This window comes from Athene noctua, chromosome Z, assembly GCF_965140245.1.
Source record: "Athene noctua chromosome Z, bAthNoc1.hap1.1, whole genome shotgun sequence".
In the NCBI taxonomy this organism is placed as follows: domain Eukaryota; kingdom Metazoa; phylum Chordata; class Aves; order Strigiformes; family Strigidae; genus Athene; species Athene noctua.
Window position 1 is genome coordinate 70,653,114 of NC_134077.1, and position 26,093 is coordinate 70,679,206.

The window sequence follows — 26,093 nt, forward strand, 5'->3', positions numbered from 1 at the left end:
CAGAGCTATTATGTTTTAAATGGACATCCTGGTTCTTCACAAGTGACAGAAGGGACAGTAACAAACTTGCCTGTGAGTTAGTTTCTATCATAGGTAGAAAATTTATGCTAAATATATTTCCACACCATATTATAAAATTCCAGATAGACAAAAATTTAAAGTACTGAAAAGACTGTAAAGCCTTGTTTTTATGAGATTTGCATGTCAGAGAGTTTTCAACTGAGAAGCTTTTTAGGGGCTTATCCAAATTAATTTTTTTAACAGTAACTGCCATTGTAATATCATTTAGTGTGTGTCCAGTAACAGTTAACTCTCAGTCTATTTACTTTGCACCGTACTCATCAAGTAATTCTTTGAAAGGATTTTCTTGTTTTCCTATGGTAGCCAGATGAACTTAAAAGAAGGTTTTGAGGATGTAAGTACTTAAGGTTTTGGTAATGACTGGATGTGTACTTAAGGACGGAATATGAGAAGAATTCTGTATTTAATATGATATCTCCAAATCTCATTAGAAATTCATAGTTGTTCTATACAATACTGATGCCTGATTATCTACTTCATTGATTTTATTTCTTCAGAACTTAGAATTCCTTTCATTTGCTCCTCTTCCTAGTTAAAGGCCTTTCTTAAGGCCTGAGCTGCTTTTCCGTATTTACTTTTAAAGGAGATCAGCATCACAGTGATGCAAATAATTTTGTAATATATAGTTGGGTGAAAAAGAGTAATAAACAAATTGGAAGTGAAAAAGCAGTAATATTTTCTTCAAATATAAGTATCACTCATACAGTATTTACATTATTCTTTCCACTCTGCATTTTCTTGTTCCATAGGTAAGAAAATGTGAGTGAATACATAATTACTAAATGCACAGAAATAATTTATAAAGCAGCACAAGTGAGCAAGGTGACTGACAGAATTGGAAGAAAAAAGTTTGTTTATGGGGAAACCTCAAGGGTGAAAAACCCTGTTACAATAGAATGTTCAGCTAGTATGGATATAAGATCGAATTGTGTTCAGATAAGCATCCAAATGTCTGGTCAGTTATATAAATTACTGATACGGATTCTATGCTTATCACTGCAAATTCGAAGATCTGTGGAAAATATGTCATGAAGTATACATTTTTTCTTTTAGTAAATCGACTTTGCTAGTAGAAAGCTATATTACTAAAGGGATCATCAGTAATTCAAACAGTGAAAGAACATTTCTCAAAGACAAGTTCTATCAGCATTAATTTCTTACTCTACCAGAGTATTCAACCTTACAAACAAAATCAAGTCAGGCTTTACTTGGACTGTTTCCTGTCACATGTAGCTGAAATAGTTGTGAATAAGCATTATTTCTTCTTTCTAGTTTTTTCCTCTTCACTTCTGTAGTTGCATTCATCCTCTACTAGTCTTTAGAAACCTGTAATTTTTTCTTTTTGTCTCCTCCTTTTTGCAAACATTTGGGTGGATGCTCTTATGTCAATAAGCAAGTGGTAGGTATGGGAAAGCAAGGTTTCTACTACTCAGGAGATACAATTTTCTTTTTTCCAGGTACAGTTCCTTGGGAAAATGCTTCCTGTCCTCCTCCTCTGAAAAATTAAAACTTGTATTTTGAATAGTACAGATTGCTGTAAGGGCTTCTTCAGTTTCTCTGTAAATCTGTCAGTCACTCAGCAGTTCTCTGAATGCTGTAGTAAAGAAACAAAAATGCACACAGATTCCACAGCCATTTGAATAATCTCATTTTCTGTCAGTGAAACACACGCCTGTATCTTGCTTATTGATGATTGAAGCACTGCATGTTGGATTTTGTTCTTTAAAACTGAAGTAAGCAGCATCATGACAGGGCTTAAGGTTACTTTGGGCTTATTTGAGGAAACTGCAGTATTTCAATAATTGGATTATTTTCCAGAGTTTTTCTCTTTAAAAGAGGTGCTTAGTTGAAGTGAAAAGCTGAAAGCTGTTGGAAATTTCATTCACCACAGTTCCTGCAATTATTGATGTTGTTCTGTAGGAGTGCTCAAAACAATAGTGCTGGTCACAAACTTCTTGAAAGGTTGTTAGGTGAGAAAGCTGGAACTGCTTATTAAACCGAAACTAAAATCATTATTGCACGTTCTATACTGAATGAGGCATTTTAAACCTAGACAGGATTTGTCTTTTAGTAAGTAAAAGCAGCGGACCTGAACACTATGTACGTAAGTACTGCAGATGCAAAACATTTCAAGACAGGTACATTGCTTTCTTTTCATTATGTTTTTATTCTTTAATGCACAGGTGCCTTGACCCAAGCCATCCGCAATTTTGCAAAAAGCCTTGAAGGTTGGCTTTCAAATGCCATGAACAATATTCCACAGAGGATGATACAAACCAAGGTAGACAAGACTGTTGCAGTATTATTCTTGCAATGGCAAGTCAAGTGGGCAGTAGCATCTGGAAGCAGTAGCATTTTAACTTTAATGCTAAATTTCACGTTTAGCATCAAGCATCAAATAATGGGAGAGGAAATAACTTAGTAGATCAAATAATGCCTTGTAATTAGGAAATTACAAGGAAGACATTATTTGATCTACTATGTGGACATAATTCACATAAGAGGACTCATTAATATAGAATACTAAAATGAAAGTAAAGACTTAATCTGTAGAATTAATCTACAGATAACGAGTACTATATTTAAAAATAAATTTCTTCATAGGTTGCCGCTGTAAGTGCCTTTGCCCAGACTCTGCGAAGATACACATCTCTTAATCACCTGGCTCAAGCAGCTCGTGCTGTGCTTCAAAATACTTCACAAATCAACCAGATGCTCAATGATCTTAACCGTGTTGATTTTGCCAATGTTCAGGTAAAATGTAGCTTTAAATAACAGGCTCTTTTTTTTTAAAAAAAAAAAAAAATAATAAAGGTGTTTTTTCCTCTATGATTTTGAACTTCATTTTTAGCTGGCACTGTTTTATCACAAAAGTGAAGTGAAAACATTTTGCTGATTCATATATTCAGTGATTCAGTCCAAATGTGACAGCTTGCACTTCAGGAAAGTAAGCTCAGAACCATTATATGTTTCCATTTACTGTCTTGAAGTGCAGATACTCTTCCAACTTCTATGCAAATATAGAGCGAATACATTCTTAGAATGGGTACCATGAATGATATCTTAGTCACAGCATAAATGATATCTTAGAATTATATCCCAGATAGTAGCTTAGCTTCTGAAAGTTTCTAAAAGTCATTACATGCATATCGTTTTTACTAGAAAGTGTTTCATTATTTCAAAGACAATACTGTTAGTATACTTTATCTAAGTGCCTATGCTTAAATTCGCAAGATCTCCTGAGTAAGTGGTTAATTAGTACAGATTAGAACTAGTTTCTAGTTAGTTAAAGAATGAAAGTTTATATTGTCACTAAGCTTAATTACTCCACATATTTCTGCTGCTCTGAGGAAAACTATTTTGTTGCTTTTCGCCAACAAACTTCCAGATTACTGGTAGTTCTATGCTTGTCTCTTTTTCTTGTAAATGAGTATTTTAATGTACTTGTTAGTAATTTTGACAAAACTCAGTCAATAGTACTTGTCCAAAGATAGAGTATATTAAGTGTTTTAATATATTAGCATAGATACAGAGTGTGTGAATGAGGTGTTAGCTTGGCACATGATAGCTAGAGTTTAAGGACATGGTCTGCAGTTAGTGAGTCTTGATTTTCATCTCCTATTTTCTGGATTGACTAGTTAGCCCTATTGAAACATGGTAACAGTGACTAAATTGCTTATTATCATATGCAGAGTGTGTTTCTCCCTTTCTGTGCAGTTTATGGTGTACTTTAATGTATGATTATTACTGCCAATAGTCAGCAAACAGAATGATCTTTGTTTACATACAAAGCTTTTTTTTTATAAGATGATGTAATAGAAATTGTCTTTAAGCTTAACTTCTTCAGAACAAATGGAACGTTGCACTTGATTTCTTGGTACTTCTTTCATTACTTTAGGCCCCCATTTGATTGTTCTTCCTTCTTGCCCTGCCTGTAGTCCCAGAAAAGACTGGCAAGTCCTGAATTTTTCGGTAGAAAAATTATGAAGAGGAAAATAGAAGCATTTTTTGGAAACTAATGTAGAAAACTGCAACATACTTGTGTTGTTTCCATTGATCTCTATTTGATGTCTGCTCTTAATATATTATGCTTTTCGCACCCATTTCCTTTCAACAAAATTATGATAAACATAAAAATTGCTTTTTAGTTTGTCTAGTAAGTGGGTTTTGTCCTTTTCTTCACTGAGTTGCTTAATCTTTAAGAGAGAATTACAGTCTGTGCTTTGGCTTATGTATTGTTAACTTAAGAGTTGCCATGTGCTGTAACAGGAGCAGGCTTCCTGGGTGTGCCAGTGTGATGACAACATGGTTCAGAGACTAGAAACAGATTTCAAGATGACTCTTCAACAGCAGAGCACTCTGGAGCAGTGGGCTGCCTGGCTTGATAATGTAATGATGCAAGCATTGAAACCATATGAAGGAAGACCCAGCTTTCCTAAAGCAGCACGGCAGTTTCTGTTAAAATGGTCTTTCTACAGGTAGTATTTAATAAACTTCTCCCTATTCTGTTATTTGCTGAATTTTTCACTGTAGTAAAGTTGACAGTTGTAATATCAAACAGTGGCTTGCTATGTCATGAAGAACATGTGGAACTTTTTCAGAAAATTGTTAATGGTGAACTCAGGGCTACTTGTAAATTGACAAGGACTTAAATGATCCCTGGTTTATTGTTTTAAATGCCATGTGTAAATGAAGGCAGGTGGAATTTTGTCCTGAGTTAGAAACATAATATCAAATTTTTGGCTTGAATAACTACACAGTTATTAAGTCACTATTTTTAACATTTATTAAAACACTGTGGTATCTATCTTTATGAAATAAGCAAGACAAAACCTGTTTTTAATGTGTGAAAAGAACATTAAGACATACTTCCCATGTTAGCTGCTTATTGTCAGAGTAAACCTGGTTCTTCGAAAATGACTGTAGCAGCTACTTGCTGAAGGTATCAGAATTTGTCAATATAATATGTACACACAAGCCTATCTTTTTCTAATTTTAAGTTTTAAAAACATGGCAGTTAAAACAATTGTACTGGGAAGGTGCATAAAACAGAGACTATTTAAGCATTAGTTTGTTTAAAATCAAAGTTTCTTACCATTTTAGCTGTTTCCAACAAAATTTTCTTTCAAGTCAGTAGTTACAGATATATCAAAAATTTTCTTTCAGGTTGGTAAATATGCATATATCAAAACAAAAAACCCCTGAAAACAAACCAATTTGCCTATATCTTATGTAATGTGGTGCCCAACAATACCTTCAAAGAAGGGAGAGAAGCAAATGATTGCCTTTCCTGGTGTCTCTTTCCAAAGACACCATAAATCAGACATTTGAGGATAACGTTACTTTTGAGAATATTGGTTTTGAGGTAAAATGTCTTTATGGATAAGTGTTGAAATGACTATGACATATAATACATAAATAAATATTTTTTTCTATTTTGGAATAGCTCAATGGTGATTCGAGATTTAACCTTGCGCAGTGCTGCTAGCTTTGGCTCATTTCATCTGATCCGCTTGCTTTACGATGAATATATGTTTTACTTAGTAGAACATCGTGTTGCTCAGGCAACAGGAGAGACACCTATTGCAGTTATGGGAGAGGTAAGATAATATATAAGAGACTGGACTAATAGATTTAGTGATGAATTTGGGTATGTATCTTTGCACATTTCTTAAACATTATGTAGAGGATGTCCTGCAATATAACAATAGATTGGGTTTCAAATACATGCAACAGTTTCAAACTTGTTTCATTGGTTGAGAGTACAAAAATCATATTGAAATCTAAAACTATTTCCAAATGAGCTTGCTCCTTCACAAATCTCTGTAGATTCATGTGCATAGTTTGAAACTGTTGATCAACATTCTACCTTCTTCCAGTTTTTGAGAACTGAACATTTTATGTGAAAACAAAAAAAAGAACAGAGTAATAGGAAATTCTTTCTTACATGAATCTGTTCAGATGTATTTGCAAACATTTTGATTTCCCACACAAATGTTAACACAAGTGAGCTAAGTACCCCCACTGACTTGAGAAAGACGGCTTGTACAGTACTGTTCACATACACTAATAAAGCCAGCACAGACACACATCAAGGTTTGTAACGCAGCTGATATACATACAAGTGTTTCAAAGATTATTGGTTTAAAAAACAGAGCAAGAGTCTCAATTCATACCCATATTTTTATACTCATCTGTGTCATCTGCAAGGAAAAGTTCTTCTCATCACTCTTTTTTCCAGTTCATCTAACCTTTTATTCTGAGTGAGCCATGTGGAATGCATGAATTGTCATAAAAGAATTGCACTTAAATTCTTTTCAATTAATAGATGCTTTACTTTCAAGGGAAACTGGAAATGTCTCAGCTTTATTTGTCAAATGATTTTATATCATATGTTTCTGCTTAGTAACCCACCAATAGTATATTTGTTTAATCTCTGCCTTATATTCGCAGTAAGGTGCAACACGAGTATACAGTTACTACGCTCTTGTCTTCTTAACACACATTGTATATTTTAGACATAAATGTAGTGTAGGGTCTTCTAAAAAGTTTATGTAGATTGAAGATGGAGATATTATGAGGAAGTAACCCAAAACTTTTGGAAGTGAGAGGGGCAGAATAGAAGTAGTAAATACTGATTAAATTAATGTTTTTATATGTTTCTGTGTATTCGATGACTGTGGCTGAAATAAAATGGGGAAGTTTAAGACTATGGTATGACAAACACCATAAGACAGTATAAACTGATGTTGCAGCTGAGAAAAGCATTCTCATTTTTCTCCCTCTTCTCCCAGCTTTGGACACGGGTATTGGCAAAATTCTTCTGAAAAAGACTGGTATCATTTATGGTTAGAAATGTATTTATGTAAACAATGTACTTGTTTGATTTGAGATTCATTGATGGCATTTTGCTCTGCCAATTCTTATTTAAGAGAAATTTAGAGGATTCAGAGAAGAAAGTTGTGAGTGACTTTTTTGAAAAGGTCTCTTTTTGATGTCAGTAAACTGGTTACCAGATTGTAAAGCCTTTCCCAGCAGTGCCTTTCATTTACCTTACAGGTAATTTCCAATGCTGTGACACATGTTCATTTTTGTTCCAGCACAATTAAAGTTGTCTCTGGGAAATTTTTAAGAGCTTTTTGTTAAAACACTGGCAGTTCAGAATGGATATCCATTGTAATTTATGGCTTTATACAACATAGAAATAGCTCACTTTAAGCAACAAAGGCCCAGATGAAGTAATCTCTAAAAAGTTTGTACTTCCCCATTTTAATTTTTGAGGGTTTACTTAGTGATACTTGTCTTAATAAGCACAAGACTAGGATGGAATAGAAAATGAATTGCTGTACTATGGATGTGGCAGCAGCCAAGGTTGTGCATTTGAATGCTAGCCTCAGACTGGTAGAGCACAGGTCTGCTCTATCACAGATACTCTTTAAGTTTGCATTTGCTTAAGACTGTGTCCATTTTTTTATTGTTTCTTTGGCAGTTTGGTGATTTAAATGCTGTCTCCCCTGGAAATATGGATAAAGGTAAGCATTTTAATGTCTCTACTGTGTAACTCTGTATAGAGCTTGTATGTCTGAACAAAATAAGTCCTTATGTTTTAAAAATACAGTAAAACAGAATTTAGAGCTGTATCATGCTTTAAAGTGCATACATATGTTATGCAGATACATTAATATACGGATACAATAAGCTAGCTATGTAATATGCAGCATATAATAATGTCTAGAATATTATAGGTTTGTTTTAAAATAATACATTTATTATAGAAGAAATATTCCCATTTTTATTCAGAATTTAGGTGTATGTGACAGGACAGAGGAAGCTGTGGGAAGAAAAACAGGACTATGCTTATATATGTTTACATGTAGTAAATGTTTTGCTAAGTGGAGAAGGCAGAATTGAATGCAAGTAGTTGTCAGATAACTTGTCAGTGAAGAGGCCAGAAAGAAATTAGTTCCTTATAAACTCTTCATGCCATATTTTGGCATACATTCTTGTACTGACTAATTGAGTGATTTGGGGTCACTTGACCCCAGTTCCCTCAACTAGTCAGTGTAATAATGTATGTCAAAATTTGGGGTCAAGTCACCCAGATCTCTTCACCTCAGTTTCCCTATCTATAACTAAAAGTAACCAACTTTTTTGTTAATCATGTCTTAGAGGTGAGAGGCATTTTACAATACAAAGTTAACATTGTTTGTTAGAGATTGTTTTTGAGATTGAAGTTGTTTTTTCCACATACTGTATCAACAGTGTGTAACTCAGGTGATCAAAGCTGAGTCTGTTTACCTGTTTGAGATAATAATTGACTTAAAATTCTAAATTTTCAGTTTGTGCTTTATCAGATAGGTAGTCTTCCCTGTATTTTTGTATTTCAACTATTTGCAAAATAAAGGCCATTGTATTAGATTTTTTTTTCCCTTTATGCTAGTTTCATGGTGGTTTGTTTGTGCAGATGAGGGCAGCGAAGTTGAAAGTGAAATAGATGAAGAGCTGGATGAAAATGGAGAGCCACAAGCTAAGAGGGAGAAAACAGAGCTAAACCAGGCATTCCAGGTGGGCTGCATGCAGCCAGTGCTTGAGAGTGGAGTACAGCAGAACCTCCTGAACCCAATTCATAATGAGCACATTGTTGCAACTACTCAGACTATCAGACAATGCAGTGCTACTGGAAATACATATACTGCAGTCTAATATGAAACCTCTACCCCCCAACACACACCCCATTACATTAACCCTTTTGGTTTAATATGAAAATAAAATAATTAAGTCTGAAGGCTGACTGTTGTCAAATTTTAGCTGTGCTGAACATTATTTTATTGGAGTTGTTAAATGGAATGGGTGTATGTATTTTGCCAGATCTGTTTTAAAAAAAATAAAAATCTTTTGTAAACAGAATCATTTTACATTGCCCGCTCAGTAGGAAGAATTTTCTTAGTATCAAATGCAAGGAAGATTTTTGCAAAGCTTAATGTTTTTGTCCTGTTATAATAATTTAAATTTTTCATAGTTTTTTATAAATATTTTAATGTTAATTATTAGTTATGATGATGATTTCATATAGATAGGTTTTTAATTAGATGCACTTCTGTGAAATATCAAAAGAACTATTTTCTTTGATTTACGCTGGAGGCATACTTATTTGACAGCAGATGTATCAAATTTGTTACAAAAGGTGCTTTTCATTAGACAACGAGAAGACACTATTTTGATAAAATTGTGAGCATTCAGGGGGAATTTTTGTAATAATGCTGGAGGGTTGGGAAGATCTCCTAGTTTCTTTCTGTGAGGAAGAAGCAAGTTTAAATGACAGAATTGTAACAGAATGTGGTGACATCATAAACGTATGTAATTATTTGACCATCATGTAAACAGTGCAAGCTTCCTTTAAAATCAACAGTTCCAGATATTATTTGCATACTAGTTCCTCTGTTTTGAAGACTACTGATTCTATATGTGGGGCCACTGAACATATGCTTTTGGCTGTTGAGTGGTACTGTAATTGTTAGAAACTGAAGCTAAAAAAGAAGTGACTTGATTATTATAATTATTAATATTAAGTGTACGTGCTACTTATGCTGAACTGGACATACAGGAAAACATTCCATTTGGATGACTTCCTTCTATTCCAGGTCTTTTCCTACTAGTGGTTCAATCTGCTGCTCTTAGAAAAGATGTTTTATAGAATGCAAGGAATGTAGCAACCTGCATCATTTTCCTTTCAAAAATATTTCCTTGTTGTTAAAGTGGAATTAAATTTTTACAAAAATTAGATAAGGCAGTGTAACTGGCACACCTCATTTGTACTTATTCCCAATTGTGTAGAATTTGAATAGGTGGCTAGATGGACCATTGCCATTTAAGAATGTACATCAGGGATCATTGTACCTCGGCTATTACATGGTGCCTTAAACAGAACTGAAGCTAAGACTTAGTACTTTTTGTTATTCTTAACTCAAACTAATTCAACAAGGTGTGCCTGTCATTTTCAAATTCCCTAAGTAAGGACAGGTTACATAGCCTTCAAAAGAATAAAAGGATTTTTTTATTATTAAATGATGTTAATATCCCTCTTAGAATGACAATAAACCTATTTTTTCTCATTTCTAGCTGGATTTCACTTTATTACAAATAAAATTTGCTTGGGAATTTGGAAAGGAAAACTAGCTTTAATACCAACTTCAAATGTCAAAATAGATTGACCATAGTCCCAAGCATGATTATATATTTTCTAAACCCTTGCCTACTTTTAATTTAAAAACTAAAAAGAAATAAATGAGCAGGTACATAATGCAGTGCATGTTTTCAATTTCTATATTTTGTGGGGTATCAGCCAGATATTACATTTTAATGATTAAATATTGACAGTTTATAGAGACCATATTAATTGACATTAAACAACTCAAATTTTTCTTCTTAAGCATTTCATTATGCAAACACATGAATTTGCTACACTAAAATAGTAGAATTAAATAAGCAAAAAAGCCAAAAACTGAAGGAGAGCACAAAAAGGTCAACTTTACAGAAAAGACTATGTAAGAAAATTTGGGATTCTTTTATTTTGGTTTATCTAGTGTGTCTGAAAATTACTTAAAAGTCATAAATACCAAATGGGAGAAGAGCATGTAACATGAACAGTGTCTTTATAGCAAACAAGTTGGTTGCTAGAGTTTACATATGCTCCAAATACAGCTGCACATCATCTAAAATGTCCTAACATTATTGCGGTACAAAATTAGATCTTTATTCCTTTGAAGAATTGGGAGGTGAACCCATCCTGCTCATTCTATGTAGGCATAATTCCTACTAATGTCAGTAGATGGCTTTTGCCTCGGTAAAAAGTGAAAGTGAGGTTTATATTCATTATTTCTAAACTCATAAATGCACTGAATCTCATTATAGATTTTGTTCTCCCATATATCACTCAGTGTGACCTGATTTTTCCACAGAAATCAGCTCATCTGTACCCTTCACCAAAAATGCTAAAACTAAGCTGTGATAAATATTTACTCCCTTTCATTGTGCATTATAAGATGTTTACAAGTAAAATAAAGTTAAATAATTCAACATTTTTTTCATTTTCAGCTTTTTTTAATACTATAGTACTTGTTTCAATTTTTGTGTTGACAGACCTATAATATTTTCTTATTATTGTCCTTTATTGGTTTAATGTTGGATTTGTTGTTGCTGAGAAAAGAGTACGATTGTAATAGGTAAATCTAGATTGCTAAAAAAGGTGGGACCTGAGTATCTTTCATTATTTAGCTCCCTACTCCACTCAGTTGTACACTGTTCACAAAGTGCAAAACAAAACTGAAAAAAATCTGAATGCAGAAATGGAATGTATTTCATAGCTTCTAAAAACAATGAGTTCTCAGAACAAATTGGAACTATCCCAGATTCAGAAAACTGAATGGAGTCTGTATTCCCATGCTTAAATTCTGAAGATTTTACCAGATTTTTTTAGAAGAGGTATGTTACTGTAAGCTGTGTTTTATACTTACAGGTTTGGGGGTCTTCTGTTTTGTTTTTACATTTACTGAAATTTTAATCAAACAGCTAGATAAAACATTTTTTGCACACTCTCGCTACTATTAGTTGGTAATTAGTATAATTAGTTGGGTTTTAGTAATCATTAAACTACAGAGATACGAATACCTCAGTCCATATTCTGTAATGTGTAACCTGCGGTTGCATTGCCACACCAGCTCTGAAGTCTGTTAATGCTCTGGAGAGGTGTAGCATGTATCCACAGGGTAGACATTATGAGAGTAGACATGGTTTATGTGTTTCATCTGATCTTGACATGGCATCCAAAATAATTATTTTAGAGGCATTTCCCCCATTAGCACAAATAGCACAGTGAACAGTGTGGGGGAATGGGTATTGTTGAACTACCTTTTCAAAACACAGGGCCCAATTTTCAAAAGTTTTGTATTTATTAAAATCTATTGATACATTTTCATCTTTTTCATGGTAAATCAGTTTTAAAGCTGGTTTTTTGTTGTTGTTTTCTATTTCTGTGTTTTGCTCTTGTACTGTAGCATGCTCTAAGCACCTTCTTTTAAGAAAAGTTCTGTAAAAATTTGGAAAATGGATTTTAAATTATTTAACTATAAAAAGATTATTTACAGCTTCACTGCCTTTAGTTCAAAAACAAGATAATAGGTAATGTTCTGTCGTTCAGGAATGTATAGGTCTATATACAAATTTCATTTAAAGCGAGGTATTTTTAAATATCTAAACCACTTTTTTGTTCACCTTGTTTTCCCTAGGATAAATGCTCTGATATCTTTGTCATTCTCACCAATGGACATGTGCACTGTTCAGAAAAAATTTTATATTAGAGATGCACTGCAATCCAATTTAATTCAGAATGTTTTTACAAAATAAAAACAACCATTGATAGCCATAAAAGTGCTGATCAAAAATATTTATTAGTAATATAAGTATACAACAATAGTTTCAGAGTTTTTTAAACTCATACATTTGAGAGAACAGTATGAATTTCTGAAAATTGGGCCCTTTTCTCTCTTAAGAGGACATCCTCTTTGTATATGATTTAAAACAAATCAATAAATGGAATTCCAGTATCTCTGCTAATTTGTTTGGTGATTTAAGACAAACAATAAAAACTGGAATAGAAGCATAAACACACAGTGCTTAGTTCTAGTATTAGAAAATTAATTTCATATAATGCCTTGCATTAACCCTTTGAGCATTGTAAGTAACATGATGGGAACAAAGCTTTTTAGATAATTTAATTAGTCCATTGAGCATATCCTTTGAAATAGCTGATAGTGTTGTAGAATTTTTTTAATTATGTCTAAAGTAAATACTTGCATACTACACGGGAGTGGTTTTGTTACAGGTGGCTCAATAGATGTAGGCAAAATATTCACTGCCATTGATGTGTACTGCTTAATAGAAAACAGTACTTCAGCTCCCTTGTTTTCATAATTGCATAAATATATAAAGAAAATCAAGAAAACATATGTTTCTTCAAATAATGAAGTTGTCTGCTTTAAAATGCCTTTAGAAGATAAAGGTTTAGAAAATATATTCAGACTATTTTGAAAATCTCCTGAGGTAGGTTAGTATTTGAATACTCTAGTACTGTAAAAAGAATCTTAAGGATTAAAAGAAGGCTTAGTGAAGAAGGAAAAATTTTGAAGAATATTTGGTGTGCTTGCATTGAATTTTTTGGCAGTGTTTTTGATAAACAACAAAAAGTGCACAACTATATTGATACTTCTTTTAAACTCAGTCACTGCAATAATGACTAGCTAAAAGATGAAGATATTTTATTAATCTTCATCTGAAGGGGTACTGTTTGGATGGCCCTTATTTGAATGTCAGAATTTTAAAAGCAACCTAGAAATTGCACAAGCCTTTTGCCATTTTAAAAAGTCCCTTTGTTCTTATAAATACTGCTTACAAGAACAAGGGAAGCAAGTAGAGATTCTTTGAATTTACAGATAGAAACGCCACCTTACTAAGTGAGAATACAATACATTTTCTACTGGTTTCTTGCAATATCAATCAGTCAGCAAACACTAAGTGCAGCTGTACTTATTTAAGTCTAGCTGAGGGAAAAAAAGGGTCTCATTTTAAGTTATTTAACAGAATTACGTCAGTAGTATAGTGCAAGTAAGTTGTAAACATTTTTAGTCAGTTAATGCAAATTCATGCATAATTAATTAACATAAATGCAATACTCAAAGGGTTTTAATTTAACTTTTTTTATTCATAATTTACTGTAAATGCTTCTGAGTTTGCATGCCTTGATCATTGCTGCTAGTGATTTTATGTGCCAGTAGACCTGAGTTTAATTTACCAGTTTAACTAAGAAATAGTAAAAGCCACTTACAAAGTGACTGCCTAGTGTTTGTTTGAAGTAAAATATGCCTTAGTTTGAAAATTATTTTAACTCTTGTTCCTATTTTTTTTTCCTTTTCCTGTTGAAAAAATAAATTAGCATTTTGGGATTGGAAGCCCTGAGTAGTTAAATATTTGGTAAGAATTGTTCTTGTAGATTGCACATTAAGGCTGAAATTCACTGTAGAGAAGAAGGCCCAGAACAAGCCTATGAGCATCAAATGAGCCTCACTTCAATCTAAATCAGGAAAATGTTCTTTGTACGTTCTTAAGCACTTTCTTGATTATGGTGCAAACATTTTACAGGAGTTTTCAGTTCTGGATTAACTTTACTCTGAAATAGCAAATGTCTTTGTAAGAGGAATTTAGACTTTGGAGGAACAACCTCACATGGATTGGTATTTACCAGGAACTCAGTTCAATTCTTTTTGTCTCACTGATACCAGCAAGAAGTTTTTACACAAATAATACTTAAAGGGTTCCCCAAGTAAAGTTTCCTTCAATACAACATTAAAGTGATTGCCTTGTATTTAAACATTAAATATCCATCTCAAAGTAACCCAATTAAGCAATTTAATACTAGGACAATATCACTTTGTACCAAAGCAAGTTGCCCATCTCCACTCATCTTCACTGAAAATTTGGATTTACAGTTAATAACCAATGAGGCTGTTAAAGAAACTTTTGAGTGCCTTTCAAAAACCTGGAAAATTGTGCCTGAGGTGGTAAACTTTAATTAGGTTAATTCTAGAGCTACCAATCAGTAATTTTATCATCACTCAGGGCTTTCTTACCTTCTAGAAAACTTCCTTTGTTGCATTTCTTTTATACTGGGTTTTTTTTAAGTGCCATCATTTAAATTTCACTTAGTAAGTGGCAGATTACATTATTCAGTCCCACAGCACAGAAACATCGTAACACTAGGACATAGTCCAACTTTATTTTCCAGTTGACTGAATATGTTATGTAAATGAGGTAAGCAACTTTTTGTAGATTGTATGTGTGAGATAATGTACTGTTCTTTTCCAGTTTTTGGACTACAGTTGAATATACTTTTTAATTATTTAAAGAAGACATCTTTACAGAATAACGTGATGTTTTTTTTGTATAATGTATTTGATTTTGTAAATACGTATTTCCTGATGTGATTTTTGTGAGAAATGCTAAATCTTTTAGTATATCATGTCCTCTCAAAACTGGCAGGAGCTAAATAATAGTTTGTGGGCAATTTGTATTGTGTACTGTACAATAACTGGGGAACTTTTATAATTATAAAAATATATATTAACTTTTAGTGTGTTGTTTAAAAAAATGACTGGAACATACTAAAGACAGTAGGATTTTTCTGAATATTTCAGACTTGAACTCAGGCTAGCTTTCTTGTGTTTTTTCAAAACAAAATTGTGTCTTGTCTTTTAAAATCAATAAATTTGTTTTCTTGTTACAAACATACCAGAATTGCTTCAGTTTTTATATAGCCAGATATTTCGGATTGTGGTACTATTGATTTTGAGAGAAAAATTACTTCAACTTACACCTTTTAAATAAGACAGCAGTTTTTTATTTAGCAGCAACAGAACTAAGTAGTGAGCATGTCTCAGACTGCAAAGAAACAACTATTTTGATGCGTCAGTTCACTTAAGTAGCTGTCACATTCCCAGTAAATACAGATAGTGATTTACTTACTAATTTCAATATTATTAATTTCCCATTACAGATTTAGTTAGTTAACAGCTGTCAGTTAGGGGGTGTGCAGACTTTGGCCTCCAGAAATTAGTGGTTTCAATTCATTGCCAGCAATTCATTGTCCAAGTTTTGCTCTAAATGTTCTGCAGTATGCTAATGCATTGGATGTTCTGACAGTTTCACAAAACATAGAAAAAGGCCTAATCTTGTCAGGTCTTACGTGTCTCTAGTACTTGTTTGCAGGCACTGTTTCATATAAAGAAATGTTATTTTAACTGCAGAGGACCCACGGAGTAATAGATGCTAGAATATCAAAATTACTATTGGATACCAAGATTAGAACAGGTATTTGACACAAAACTGTGGTGAAGATAGAAAAGCTGGATCCTAAAGTTTATTTTTCTCAGGAAGTTCAGCTGTAAGTTATGGTTCAGTCATTGCCTATTCTTTAATTTAAAATAAAGACCAAAAACTTGTACAGTACTGGTTCCTACAATGCATCCTACCAAACAAGACCATAAATTTTCTACACCATCCACATCTATGGTGGTGACCATCCACACCTATGTTTGCAGAATACTAATTGGTTTGCTAATCAAGACTAAGACATTAATTCCTTGCTGAGACGAAAACACCTCTTGGTCCAGCACACATGCACAAGAAAACAATCTGTAGAGGGACGTCTCCCTCTGGAGGGATCTCTCATCAACTACAGTTGATATAGCCAACAGGTGACATTACTCAGTATCAAGTTATTTTAAATGTATTTGATTTGATTTATCTAAAGCGTTCACTTCAATTATGCAAAATGTCATACAACCTGAAGCAATCAAATATGCATCAGTTGTTTAGTTCCATATCAAGGTCTATCCCTAAAGCCACCTGAAGTATAAGACAGTTATTTTTCCGCAAAGGTGTCTGACCAAGGCAAGGAAAAAACCTCGATCCATTTTTGACACTGTTAACAGTATGCTAGAGAGAGTTTTTATTGACTTCATTCTGCAGATCTCATGCCAAATTTTGTTAAATCCCCTTGTATATGTTCTTCCCCAGTACCTGAATTAACCTAACCAGTAGGACGTTTCTCATCAAAAAAAAAAAAACAACCCCTCCTTGACCACAGTGTATTGCTGATGACAGTTTATTCTAAGCAATTTTATGAGCAGAACTGCTCTATTAAGAATCACTCTGCATATAGACATTTTTCACTGGCACATGGCGCACAAAATCTGCTGCTGCTTTCATTATCAGAGTTTAAGGCATTTTCGGTCAGTGCTTATTTAGTAACTAGTAGTTAATAAATCAGACATACTTTTGGAGATCTATCTGGAAGTGATATCAAAAAATTGCTGCATCAGGCTGTTCTCTCTTTGCAGCTGGATATTACCTTTCCCCACAATGGACTCACACTAATAGATCGTGTCCTAGCACAGTTCTGGTTTAGCCACCTTAGCTCAAACTGTTGCCAGAAGTGGTCTGTGCTAATGTCTCTGCTGCTGGAGACACTTGTTGGTTAGAAAGTCCTGACAACTTGCTGAAAGCACAAGAGTGCTCAGATTCTTCTTTCATAAAGCATTAATGGCAGAAGCATATTTACAATACTCGAGTTGTTAAAGCACAGTTTAAGAGAGCTACTGGGAAAATACCCTTTAGTATGCACTTTAGAAGAAGGGTTCATGAACTGGTCCTTTGCAGAAGCTGTAATGTGAGGTTGTATTGTCTTCCACCAATATTGAAGGGCTGCAGAAACAGCTGAAGAAGCTGCTATAACAACACATTAATTTGTTAGGGTCACAAAGAATTGTGTAGTTGCAACATAGGCATTGAATTTACTGGCCCATGTGAGTGACAAAGTGACTTTTGCTTCGGACAGTAGCAATCAATTTATCCTTTTACTTCCCTGGTTTTCAAAAATTTCTGATGCCTAAGAAAGTTTAGACTCCCCTTCTTCCAGTTTCACCCAAGAAAGGCAACCAGCCAAAATCAAAAGGTGTGGTAAGTAACATAGCAAGGAAACAGGACAGCCCTAGCCTGGAAAGCCCACTTTCACCAACAAAGGGAGGCTTGCAGCTGAAATAGCATGGCATGCTCCCCGGGTTCTTGAAGGATCTTTCCACTGGCTTCAGGATCACAGAAGAAAGATTTCTATCTGTGATCCACCAGTGACCAACATGATATCAAAGTCATTTCAGGTTGATAGCATGAGATAGTAAGTAGGAAAGCTGTCATTTTGATGTTGCTCAACTGTTAGAATAATGCTCCTACCTAACTCATGGATCTCATGTCTGCGTGAAAGAGAAATCCCCAAACACTGCTAGTTTTAGAGCTCAGACAGAACTTCCTGATGCTTTTTCTCACATTTGTTAGGTGCAGCTGTCTCCTTGCTATGGGGTCAAGGCAGACTCCTCTGAAAGGATTTATTGTGGTCACAGATGTGACACACAGTAGCTTTTGCAACCATACTTATCCTCAGAGCTTTCAAAGGTGCATTTTTTCCAAAGGAAGCAATCACTGAAGAATTCTGAAGTTACTCTGGCTGTATGTGTGAAAACAAAATTGTTTTATCCATAAATGTGGCTAATCATTATTATATAAAAGATATCATTCCCTTCCTGTGGACTTCTGGTAGAGGGTCCATTTTGTGTGTCTTTAGAAATTGTGATCCTTCTATTTGTACACTTTACCTCCATCCACTTATTTTGGGAAATTCCAGATCAAATTCATGCTTCTACTACACCAACTGCATTACACGTAGGCAAGAAAATGTCTTGTAGGATGTTTCTCCTGACAAAATTGCCAAAATATCTTAATATCTATGCTGGATAATGTACCACAGCTAAGCTTTATTTATCCTTTTCCTATTAAGGGGAATTGATTTTAAATTCCTGAAAGTTTGGGTGGACTTTAAAAAAAATAAATTAAAAAGTGGTCAAGTAGCAAATTCATTATAGACAAAACTTATTGCCATGTCTGGAAGAGAAAGAACTTTTCTCATTTACCACCACCAGATCCTATATCTTTAAACTCATGAAGCAGGATCATAATTGTAGTTGCTTTTTACTTTAAAAGCAGTGGGGCTCTGCAGACCCAGCAGTCCAACTGGAAATTCAAATCTAGTTCTGTGTTACAGCACTTGTCACATTCTGAGGGTTTTTTTGTAATCAGTTAATTTAGCTGGCAAATGGACAGGATATGCCTGTGGAACAAATGCTGGTTGACCTGTTAGATCTAGCTTTCAATGTCAGAAGAAGCTTAACAATAATATTTAATAGAATATATTGGTGCACCACTAGATTTAAATTTGGTTCACATTTCTAAATATAAAATACTTGGTTTAGCAAGAGATACTGAAAACTTAGTGTTTATACTATTAGTGAAGAACTAGTTGGTAGCATTTAATTTAATATGGTCTGATATTGCTGCCTTCACTGATAGACAATGAAAGACAAAACTGGATTTAAAATTGTTTTCCTATTAGTTCCACAGATGAATTTTGAAACAAACATGGTGCATTCTACACAATAAAGCATTTGCAGTGAGGTGAGGAACATCGTGAATAGTGTTTCCAGTCAAATTTTGGTGGAATTCACTATATGAGGGATACAGTAGTACACAGTTTGAGCAATAACCCTTGAAGTTATTTCCTCAGATTCTTGAATAATACCATAGTTTGAAGAGACTGATACAAATCTGGATAGGAAAATAATCAGAAAATACAAAATCAGAACACAAATAGATAGTCAGTTAAAAGTTTTTTCTTTGCTGATGCATGTAACAATTTAAGATGTACATTAAAGGCTAAAAGGCATAGTCAAAATTCCCTGTCTTCTGTAATCCCAGCTCACACTAGTTGTTATTACTCAAACTTCTAGGAATATGGATTTTTTTTCCAGATACATTATCCTGTTGTTGGAGCCCTGTATTTGCTCTGTATATGAGCAAATACAGGAAAGGGCTGTAAAGCAGATATTATCTCAGACCTCTTCCACCCATGCCCCCCATCCCACGCCTCCCACCCCCGAAAAAAGCACATGTATTTGGTTCAGGAAGCAACCTTGATACATCACATTCACCGTTGCAGACAAAAACTACTGTACTGGAGCCAAAGCCACGTAGCAGTTTAATGGTTTAGTGGTGGTGCCTGAAGTTAAACAGGAAGCAAGGCTGCAAGTTGAAACTGAGGTGGTAAAAGCAGCAGTAACTATTGTCTGAAGTGGACAGATCTCTTCTGTGGGACACTTTACCCCTTACAGGTGTGAGAAGTAGTAATACTGCTGACGACTAGGTGATCAGTGGCACACTTCTACGGAGGTGAGGTAGTCATCCAGTACAGATACTAGTCTAAAATGATACTCTACCATCTCCTTGTACATGTGAAAAAAAATCACCTCTCCAAACTACCCTTGCCACCTTTTTCAGGGCATTGTGAACAACAGCAACATCCTGCCAGTTGCTCCATTTTGGCTGGTATGTTATCAGGCTCTCACATCTAGGAGAGGCAGAATCTATCTGCATCACTTATCCACTGAACTTCTACAACTCTTACTCCAGTATTTGCCCTGTATTCAGCTACCTATAGATACTTTATTCTGGGCTCAACAGATGCAGTCTTGCCTTACTTACATTTATTCTACCTTTCACTGCAGTGATGAATTAGCGCAGAAATCTCCATTCTTTGCTGCAGAGGTTAGCTAAGTGATTGTGGAATTGGGTTTGGGTATAAGCAATCCAGCTGGGCACCAAAGCATGCACTGTGTGTAGTACGCTATGCACGAACACCAGATGGCATGTGCAGACTGCCTTATTCCTCCTTCATACAGGGGTAAATAACATCAAAGTCCTTCACAGAAGAATCAAGAGGTGGTACCTCATTTTCATTCTCAGAAGGGGGAATTAAATCCGGGCAGAAAACAGTGCTATTGCAGAACTGTGTTGTCTTTGCAGACAAACCATCCCAGTCATGTGAACACAGGCTCAATGACGTGTGCCACTTCGTTTTGTAGGTTAAGTGGCTCGGAGGAACAAGTCTCTGTGTAGTCGGGAGATCATCTTGTACAACAGGATAGTCCCTTTAACTCTGTCGGGTTGTGTGCATTTGCTTCCTTTCCAGCCAGCTAGACAGGATAGCCCAAGTCACCGTTTGGATCCAAAGAACATTACTGACGTTATCTATGGCAATAAAGCCTGGAAACTCAATGAGGTGAGGTCCGTTTAACCTTCATACAGTACTTGTAAGCTCAGAGGTCTTCTCAAATACTCATTAATTTACCATCACGGTGTCTCTTTGACACTGGGGCATACAAACAAAAGTAACTGGCAGGGCTTTTTTTTTTTTTTCCTTTTACGAGGACGGGGCGGGGACGCGCGCGCACACACAGTGACACAGACATACAGAGGCACGCACCCACCACAAACACCAACAAAACAGCGAAAACTTCTACAGCAAAATAGCGTCACCTGCTGCTCCATATTACCCTTGCACTCTTCGAAAACGGGTCCGAGGGGGAAACACCAGGGAGGGATAAGCCAAATTATCTGGGGTCAGCGAACCTTCTCCTCAAGTCACTGCTACGAGCTTCTAGTGTCGATGCTAACACGGCAGCTCCCGCAAGAACGGGCGCAGGCCTCTCCCACCAGCTGTGACAGGGCCGCGGGCGCTGAGCAGGAGCCGCCGCCCGCCCGGGCCGCTGCCGCCACCAGCGGGAGGGTGTCACGGCGGTGTCTGTGCCGCTGCCCGCCGGCAGGTGCCGCTGCCCGCCGGCAGGTGCCGCTGCCCGCCGGCAGGTGCCGCTGCCCGCCGGCAGGTGCCGCTGCCCGCCCGCAGGTGCCGCTGCCCGCCCGCAGATGCCGCTGCCCGCCCGCAGATGCCGCTGCCCGCCCGCAGGTGCCGCTGCCCGCCCGCAGGTGCCGCTCAGGCGCGTTAAGCGGTCGGGACGCGCTCCGGGGGTGGGGGCGATGCCCTGGGAGGTGTCTGAGGCGGGGACGACGTCTGTCGGCGAAGCCGCCGCATCCGCCTTTCGCCGGGCTGACAGGAGGACGCGGGAGCAGCGGCCACGCCGCCGGAGCCTGTGACTCGCCGGGCGGCAGCTACCGTTGGCAGAAGGGGTCGGCGGGATCATGGCCAGTCCGTTTCCGCACGCACAGCAGCCGCTGCGGTGCAGCGTGGAGCTGCTCTTCACCAGGGAGGAGCTGCCAGCGGGGCTGCAACTCGCCAGACCCAGCCGTAAAGCCCTGCAGCTGGAGGTCCAGCCGGGAGTGGAGGACGTGGACGTGACTGTGATAGACAGTTAAGTACCGAGCGCCGCCGCGCCGCTGCCGGCCGGCCCGCAGCCCCTCTCGGCTTCCTCCTCGCGGCGGGGGCTCCGGCTTCGCCGCCCAGGGCTGCCCCCGCTGTCCCTCGCCGCCGACTGGCCCTGGAGGAGGCCGGGCACTCACGCTCGCTGCCGGCTCGGGGAGAGGGAAGAGTTCCCGTGGCCCGCCGGGCTGTCAGCGCCGAAAGCAGCCCCGGCGCGGTGCGGGGGGGCTGCCGCCGCCTTCCCACAGCACCGCCGGCGCCCTCGGGCCGGGTGCGGGCAGCGGCCGGGCGGCGTGCCTCGGGCCGTCAGCGGCCGGTAGCGGCCGAGCCGCGGTGCGGCCGCGGTGCGGGGTGGGGGCGGCGGGGCCGCGTCCCTCTCGGTGCGGGGCGGCGGGAGCGGGGCTCGGCGCGCCCCCGTGGGCGCTGGTCTCGGTAGCGGGAGCCCTGGCCCCGTCGGGATCAGTTCGGCTCTTAGCGTAGGGGCCGTTCCAGGTGCTTTCCTGGGGCGTGCCGGGCCCTGGGGTGGTCGTGGGCATGGAGTGGTAGTGGAGGCATGGTGGGAGCCAGCCTGAGCTCCAGACGAGCGTCACGCACGCAGCTGGCGAGAACTGGTCTCGTCTGCACGGACCCGCGAAGCGCTGCCCCGAGGAACAGCCTCACGGCTGGTACAGCCTTGTCGGTGACAAACTGCCTCTCGGCAAGATACTGCTTGGGGAAAGGTACAGACTGGCACGCCAGGGTCGTTTTTCGTATCTGTTCTTGAGCATTGTTGAGTCTGTATCTTTAGCCAGGGATGGTCGGAAGAGGTCCTTCCTCCTTATCTGAAGGGCAGGGCTTTGATATCTTTCCATGGGCCAAGTGGAAGAGGCAAAATAACAGAACTAGAAAGGGAAGGAGGTAAAGAAGCCGCTCTGTAGTTCTATCAACAGTAGTACTATGTTTGTTTTTCTGCTGCTGTTGCCGGTTAGGCAGCTGTGCTGAGAGGGCAGCAGAACACAGCAAGTCTCGGGATGCGCTGTGCAGTGGGGGAAATCCAAACTACTCCAGCGGGCAGCACTTGGCCGTGAGATAATCCTCTCTGACTCTGCTGCTTGTAGATAGGCTGTCCTAAGATGCACAGGTGATGTCTGCATGCAAACACTTTACTGACTTTCTCAAAAGCAATCATTTTTTCGGATTTGTGTCTTTACAGCATAGTAGTAGAGCTGGCATTTTAAAATAAAACAAACTTCTTGAATCTGGGTGGTAGGAAGACTAGGAAAAAAACTGAAATTGCTGTATATGTAGAAAGTAGTTAGAAATACTGTCACTGAGGTCGGTGAATATGAGACCAATCCTGAGCAGGTCTAGACACGTGATACCTGTTGTGGCTTTGATTTTTTTCAAAAGTGATCTTGGTAATTTCTGAAAGGATGCTGAAATGGATTGCAGTCATGTTTGGTTTTTCGGTCAGCAGTGTGAATAAATCAGTTCATACGTCAGTTGATACTGGATATTTGCTTGTGCTATCAGTCATTTAACATGCCACTTAAGAAAGCATGAGTGACAGCTGACCACTAATCACAATTGATATGTGCTTCTGTCTTGCATTGTATTAATTTGAAGGCTGGTCTGTAGTTACTGCTCTCTTGATCTTTCATTTTATACTCCCTCATTCTTGTATGCTTATGAATGAAAGACATGCTGGAAGTAGAGTGAAATTCAAAGTTACCAAGTTGTTTTTGGTTTGGGTTTGTTGTTTTGTTGTTTTTTTGTTTTTTTGTTTTTTTTATTGGAAGGGCTCACATGGTCACAACTGAGAACTTCAAAGATATAGAGGGAATGTGTGTGTGTGTGTATATATAATGCCCAACAACACTGGAGTGTAGTTTACTAAAGACTTGTTTGGTAAGTTTTGGATGAGGGTGCATTAGTGTATTATTGTCGCTAAGAGCGGGAAACTCTGCAAAACTGTTTTGAGATGCAAGCTGCTTCTTTTGTCTTTTTCCTTTCAGAGGAAGATGTTCAAGCTGTGCCCTGTCAGACCCTATGAGTAACACAAATCTTCTTAGTGCTATCTGGGAGCTCAGTAACTTGATGCTTGAATACTTCGTGTATTAGGCGAAAGAAAAAGTCTGCAAACAGCTAGATGACATATCCTGTTATTAGTACTGCCAATGTAGTGTGGTTTTATGCTCATTAGAATGATCTTACTGTTATTTATGTCTTCTCATCTAGGGTGGACAATTTTGCTGTGAAAAGACAAGCTTGTTTTCTTGCAAATCTTGAATAGATTTGAATAGAATTGATCATACTGTGGTGCCTTGTGGTGGTAAGACATGTTATGTAAGCAATAAAGGAAACTGTCATAATCTGAAGTGTTGTTTTTTTTTTTTTCTCCATACTTCACATTGAAGTGATAAACATTACTTTCTTTTCAAATTTTCTATCTGAATATGTGTCCCAAAGCTATGTATTGGGTATGTTTGGAAAAAAATAATTTGGTTGTAGTTACTGTGATTCTTTGAACACATCTTTTCTGATTCTTTAAAAAAAAAAAACCAAACAAAACCCAAACACAAAAACAAACAAACCCCCAAATAAATAACAGTTCTAGTTTAAGGTGCTATCTACTTTTTTTCCCAGTAAAGACATGTTTGTCCAGAAGTCTATTTGTGGAGAACAAAAGGTGCAATTTTCATGTGTATTTTAAAGTGATAAAATACCCCTGGTCAAACTCTCTGGCCAAAAATTACTCTTACTGCATATCCGTGATTAGACTGTCCATCAGCACTGTGTTCTTATCCTTGTTACAGCATTCAGTGTATCTGTAGTTTTTTATGCTTCACCTATCACTGCTGTATTTGTCTGAAGCTGTTCTGTTATTGTCTGCAATGTAATAATGGTAATTAAGTATAGAGCTAAGTAAGAATGTAGCTACGTTGCATAGTATATAGTATACTGCTAGTACTCAGACTGTTTTTTTTAAAGGCAAATGTGTGAGCTGATTCTGCTGTGGTTGACCAGCTGCTGCTATTTGTGCTCCTTACTGTCAGTGACAGTAAGAATTGCACCTGTTCAAGCCTTATCATTTCCCTTTCATGTGGATGCACACTGGGGCAATACAGTGTCTAAAGTCAAGGGCTATCAATACAACCACTCTGTTCCTCAGAAAGGAGCCTGAACCAGTAGAATTTCCCCGTAAGTAGAAAAACTGGTTATGATTCTGAGAGATGCAGAATCTGATAAATAAATACAGTATGTCAAAACAAGAAAGAATGAAGGATTATGCTTTATCAGGCAATAGATTGGTTTCAGCTGTGAGACAGGAGAAATCAAGAATCTCCACAATGCAGTATTAATGTATGTAGAGTGGGAAGAAACACTGGACTTTAAAGTACAGGTGCCAAAGGCAGGAAGTGGGTATACTTCTGAGTGCTTTGCCATTTGAGAGAAGTATCTGTCAGGGATACAGTGGTTTATGATGAGCTGTGAACCCGAGGAGAGCTGGAGACGAATGGCTCTTGTGGAACAAAGGTGTTGTCAATAAAATAGATCAGCACCTGGTCCTACCAATTTTCTGTGACAGTTCTTCACCACTGATTTGGGACTGAAGATTTAGTCTGCAAAATTGCAATTAAAAAGTAGCCTGCTACTGCTGAGAGAACTCTGACCTTGGGTCAAAATATTTTTGAGGGTGCTGAGCAGAAATCCTGTTGACTAACATAGTGCATTGCTTTGGAAACATGGGATATTTAAAATGTAATTTATAGATGTTTTATGGAATGATCATAACAGAATTGCAAAATTTATGGTATAAATAATGAGAACTTCTGAAAAGACAGTATAAAATTGGTATCTGGGAAGTGTTCCCAGAAGACCCAGAAGAAAATCCAGGGCTGCAAACTACTTGGATCAAAGGAAGCTTTAGAGCAGATGGCTGAATCTTATAGGATACAAGTGTAGCAGTGTGGTGGCTTCTCCAGGGCTGGGAGACCTTTTGGATTCCATTTTCAGTGATAACTGATATGTAAACATGTGGTGATCTTAAACAGAGGCCAGTGAAGTTCTAATTGAAGGCTTCAAATTTTGCAATGTCTGGAGGTTTCTCCTGCCACAGCAACTCTGGTTTAATTCGGTTACACTCTTGATCAGTTGCTGTGAA

At 37.5% G+C, this 26,093-nt stretch overlaps 2 protein-coding genes across 3 annotated transcripts in view; both read left to right on the forward strand.

Moving 5' to 3' along the window:
- Window positions 1-15,412, forward strand: part of RFX3 (regulatory factor X3) — a 140,572-nt gene extending 125,160 nt beyond the window's left edge. For both annotated transcript variants that reach the window (XM_074931611.1, XM_074931612.1), the window contains 6 exons: window positions 2,265-2,362; window positions 2,686-2,835; window positions 4,351-4,559; window positions 5,528-5,681; window positions 7,571-7,613; window positions 8,546-15,412. In XM_074931611.1, coding sequence (XP_074787712.1) covers window positions 2,265-2,362; window positions 2,686-2,835; window positions 4,351-4,559; window positions 5,528-5,681; window positions 7,571-7,613; window positions 8,546-8,784 — 893 coding nt within the window. In that variant the 3' untranslated portion in view covers window positions 8,785-15,412. The remainder of the gene's footprint in view (window positions 1-2,264; window positions 2,363-2,685; window positions 2,836-4,350; window positions 4,560-5,527; window positions 5,682-7,570; window positions 7,614-8,545) is intronic.
- Window positions 15,413-21,771: 6,359 nt separating this feature from the next.
- Window positions 21,772-26,093, forward strand: part of LOC141973507 (histone-arginine methyltransferase CARM1-like) — a 78,253-nt gene continuing 73,931 nt past the window's right edge. The window contains exon 1 of the mRNA XM_074932174.1: window positions 21,772-21,940. Coding sequence (XP_074788275.1) covers window positions 21,772-21,940 — 169 coding nt within the window. The remainder of the gene's footprint in view (window positions 21,941-26,093) is intronic.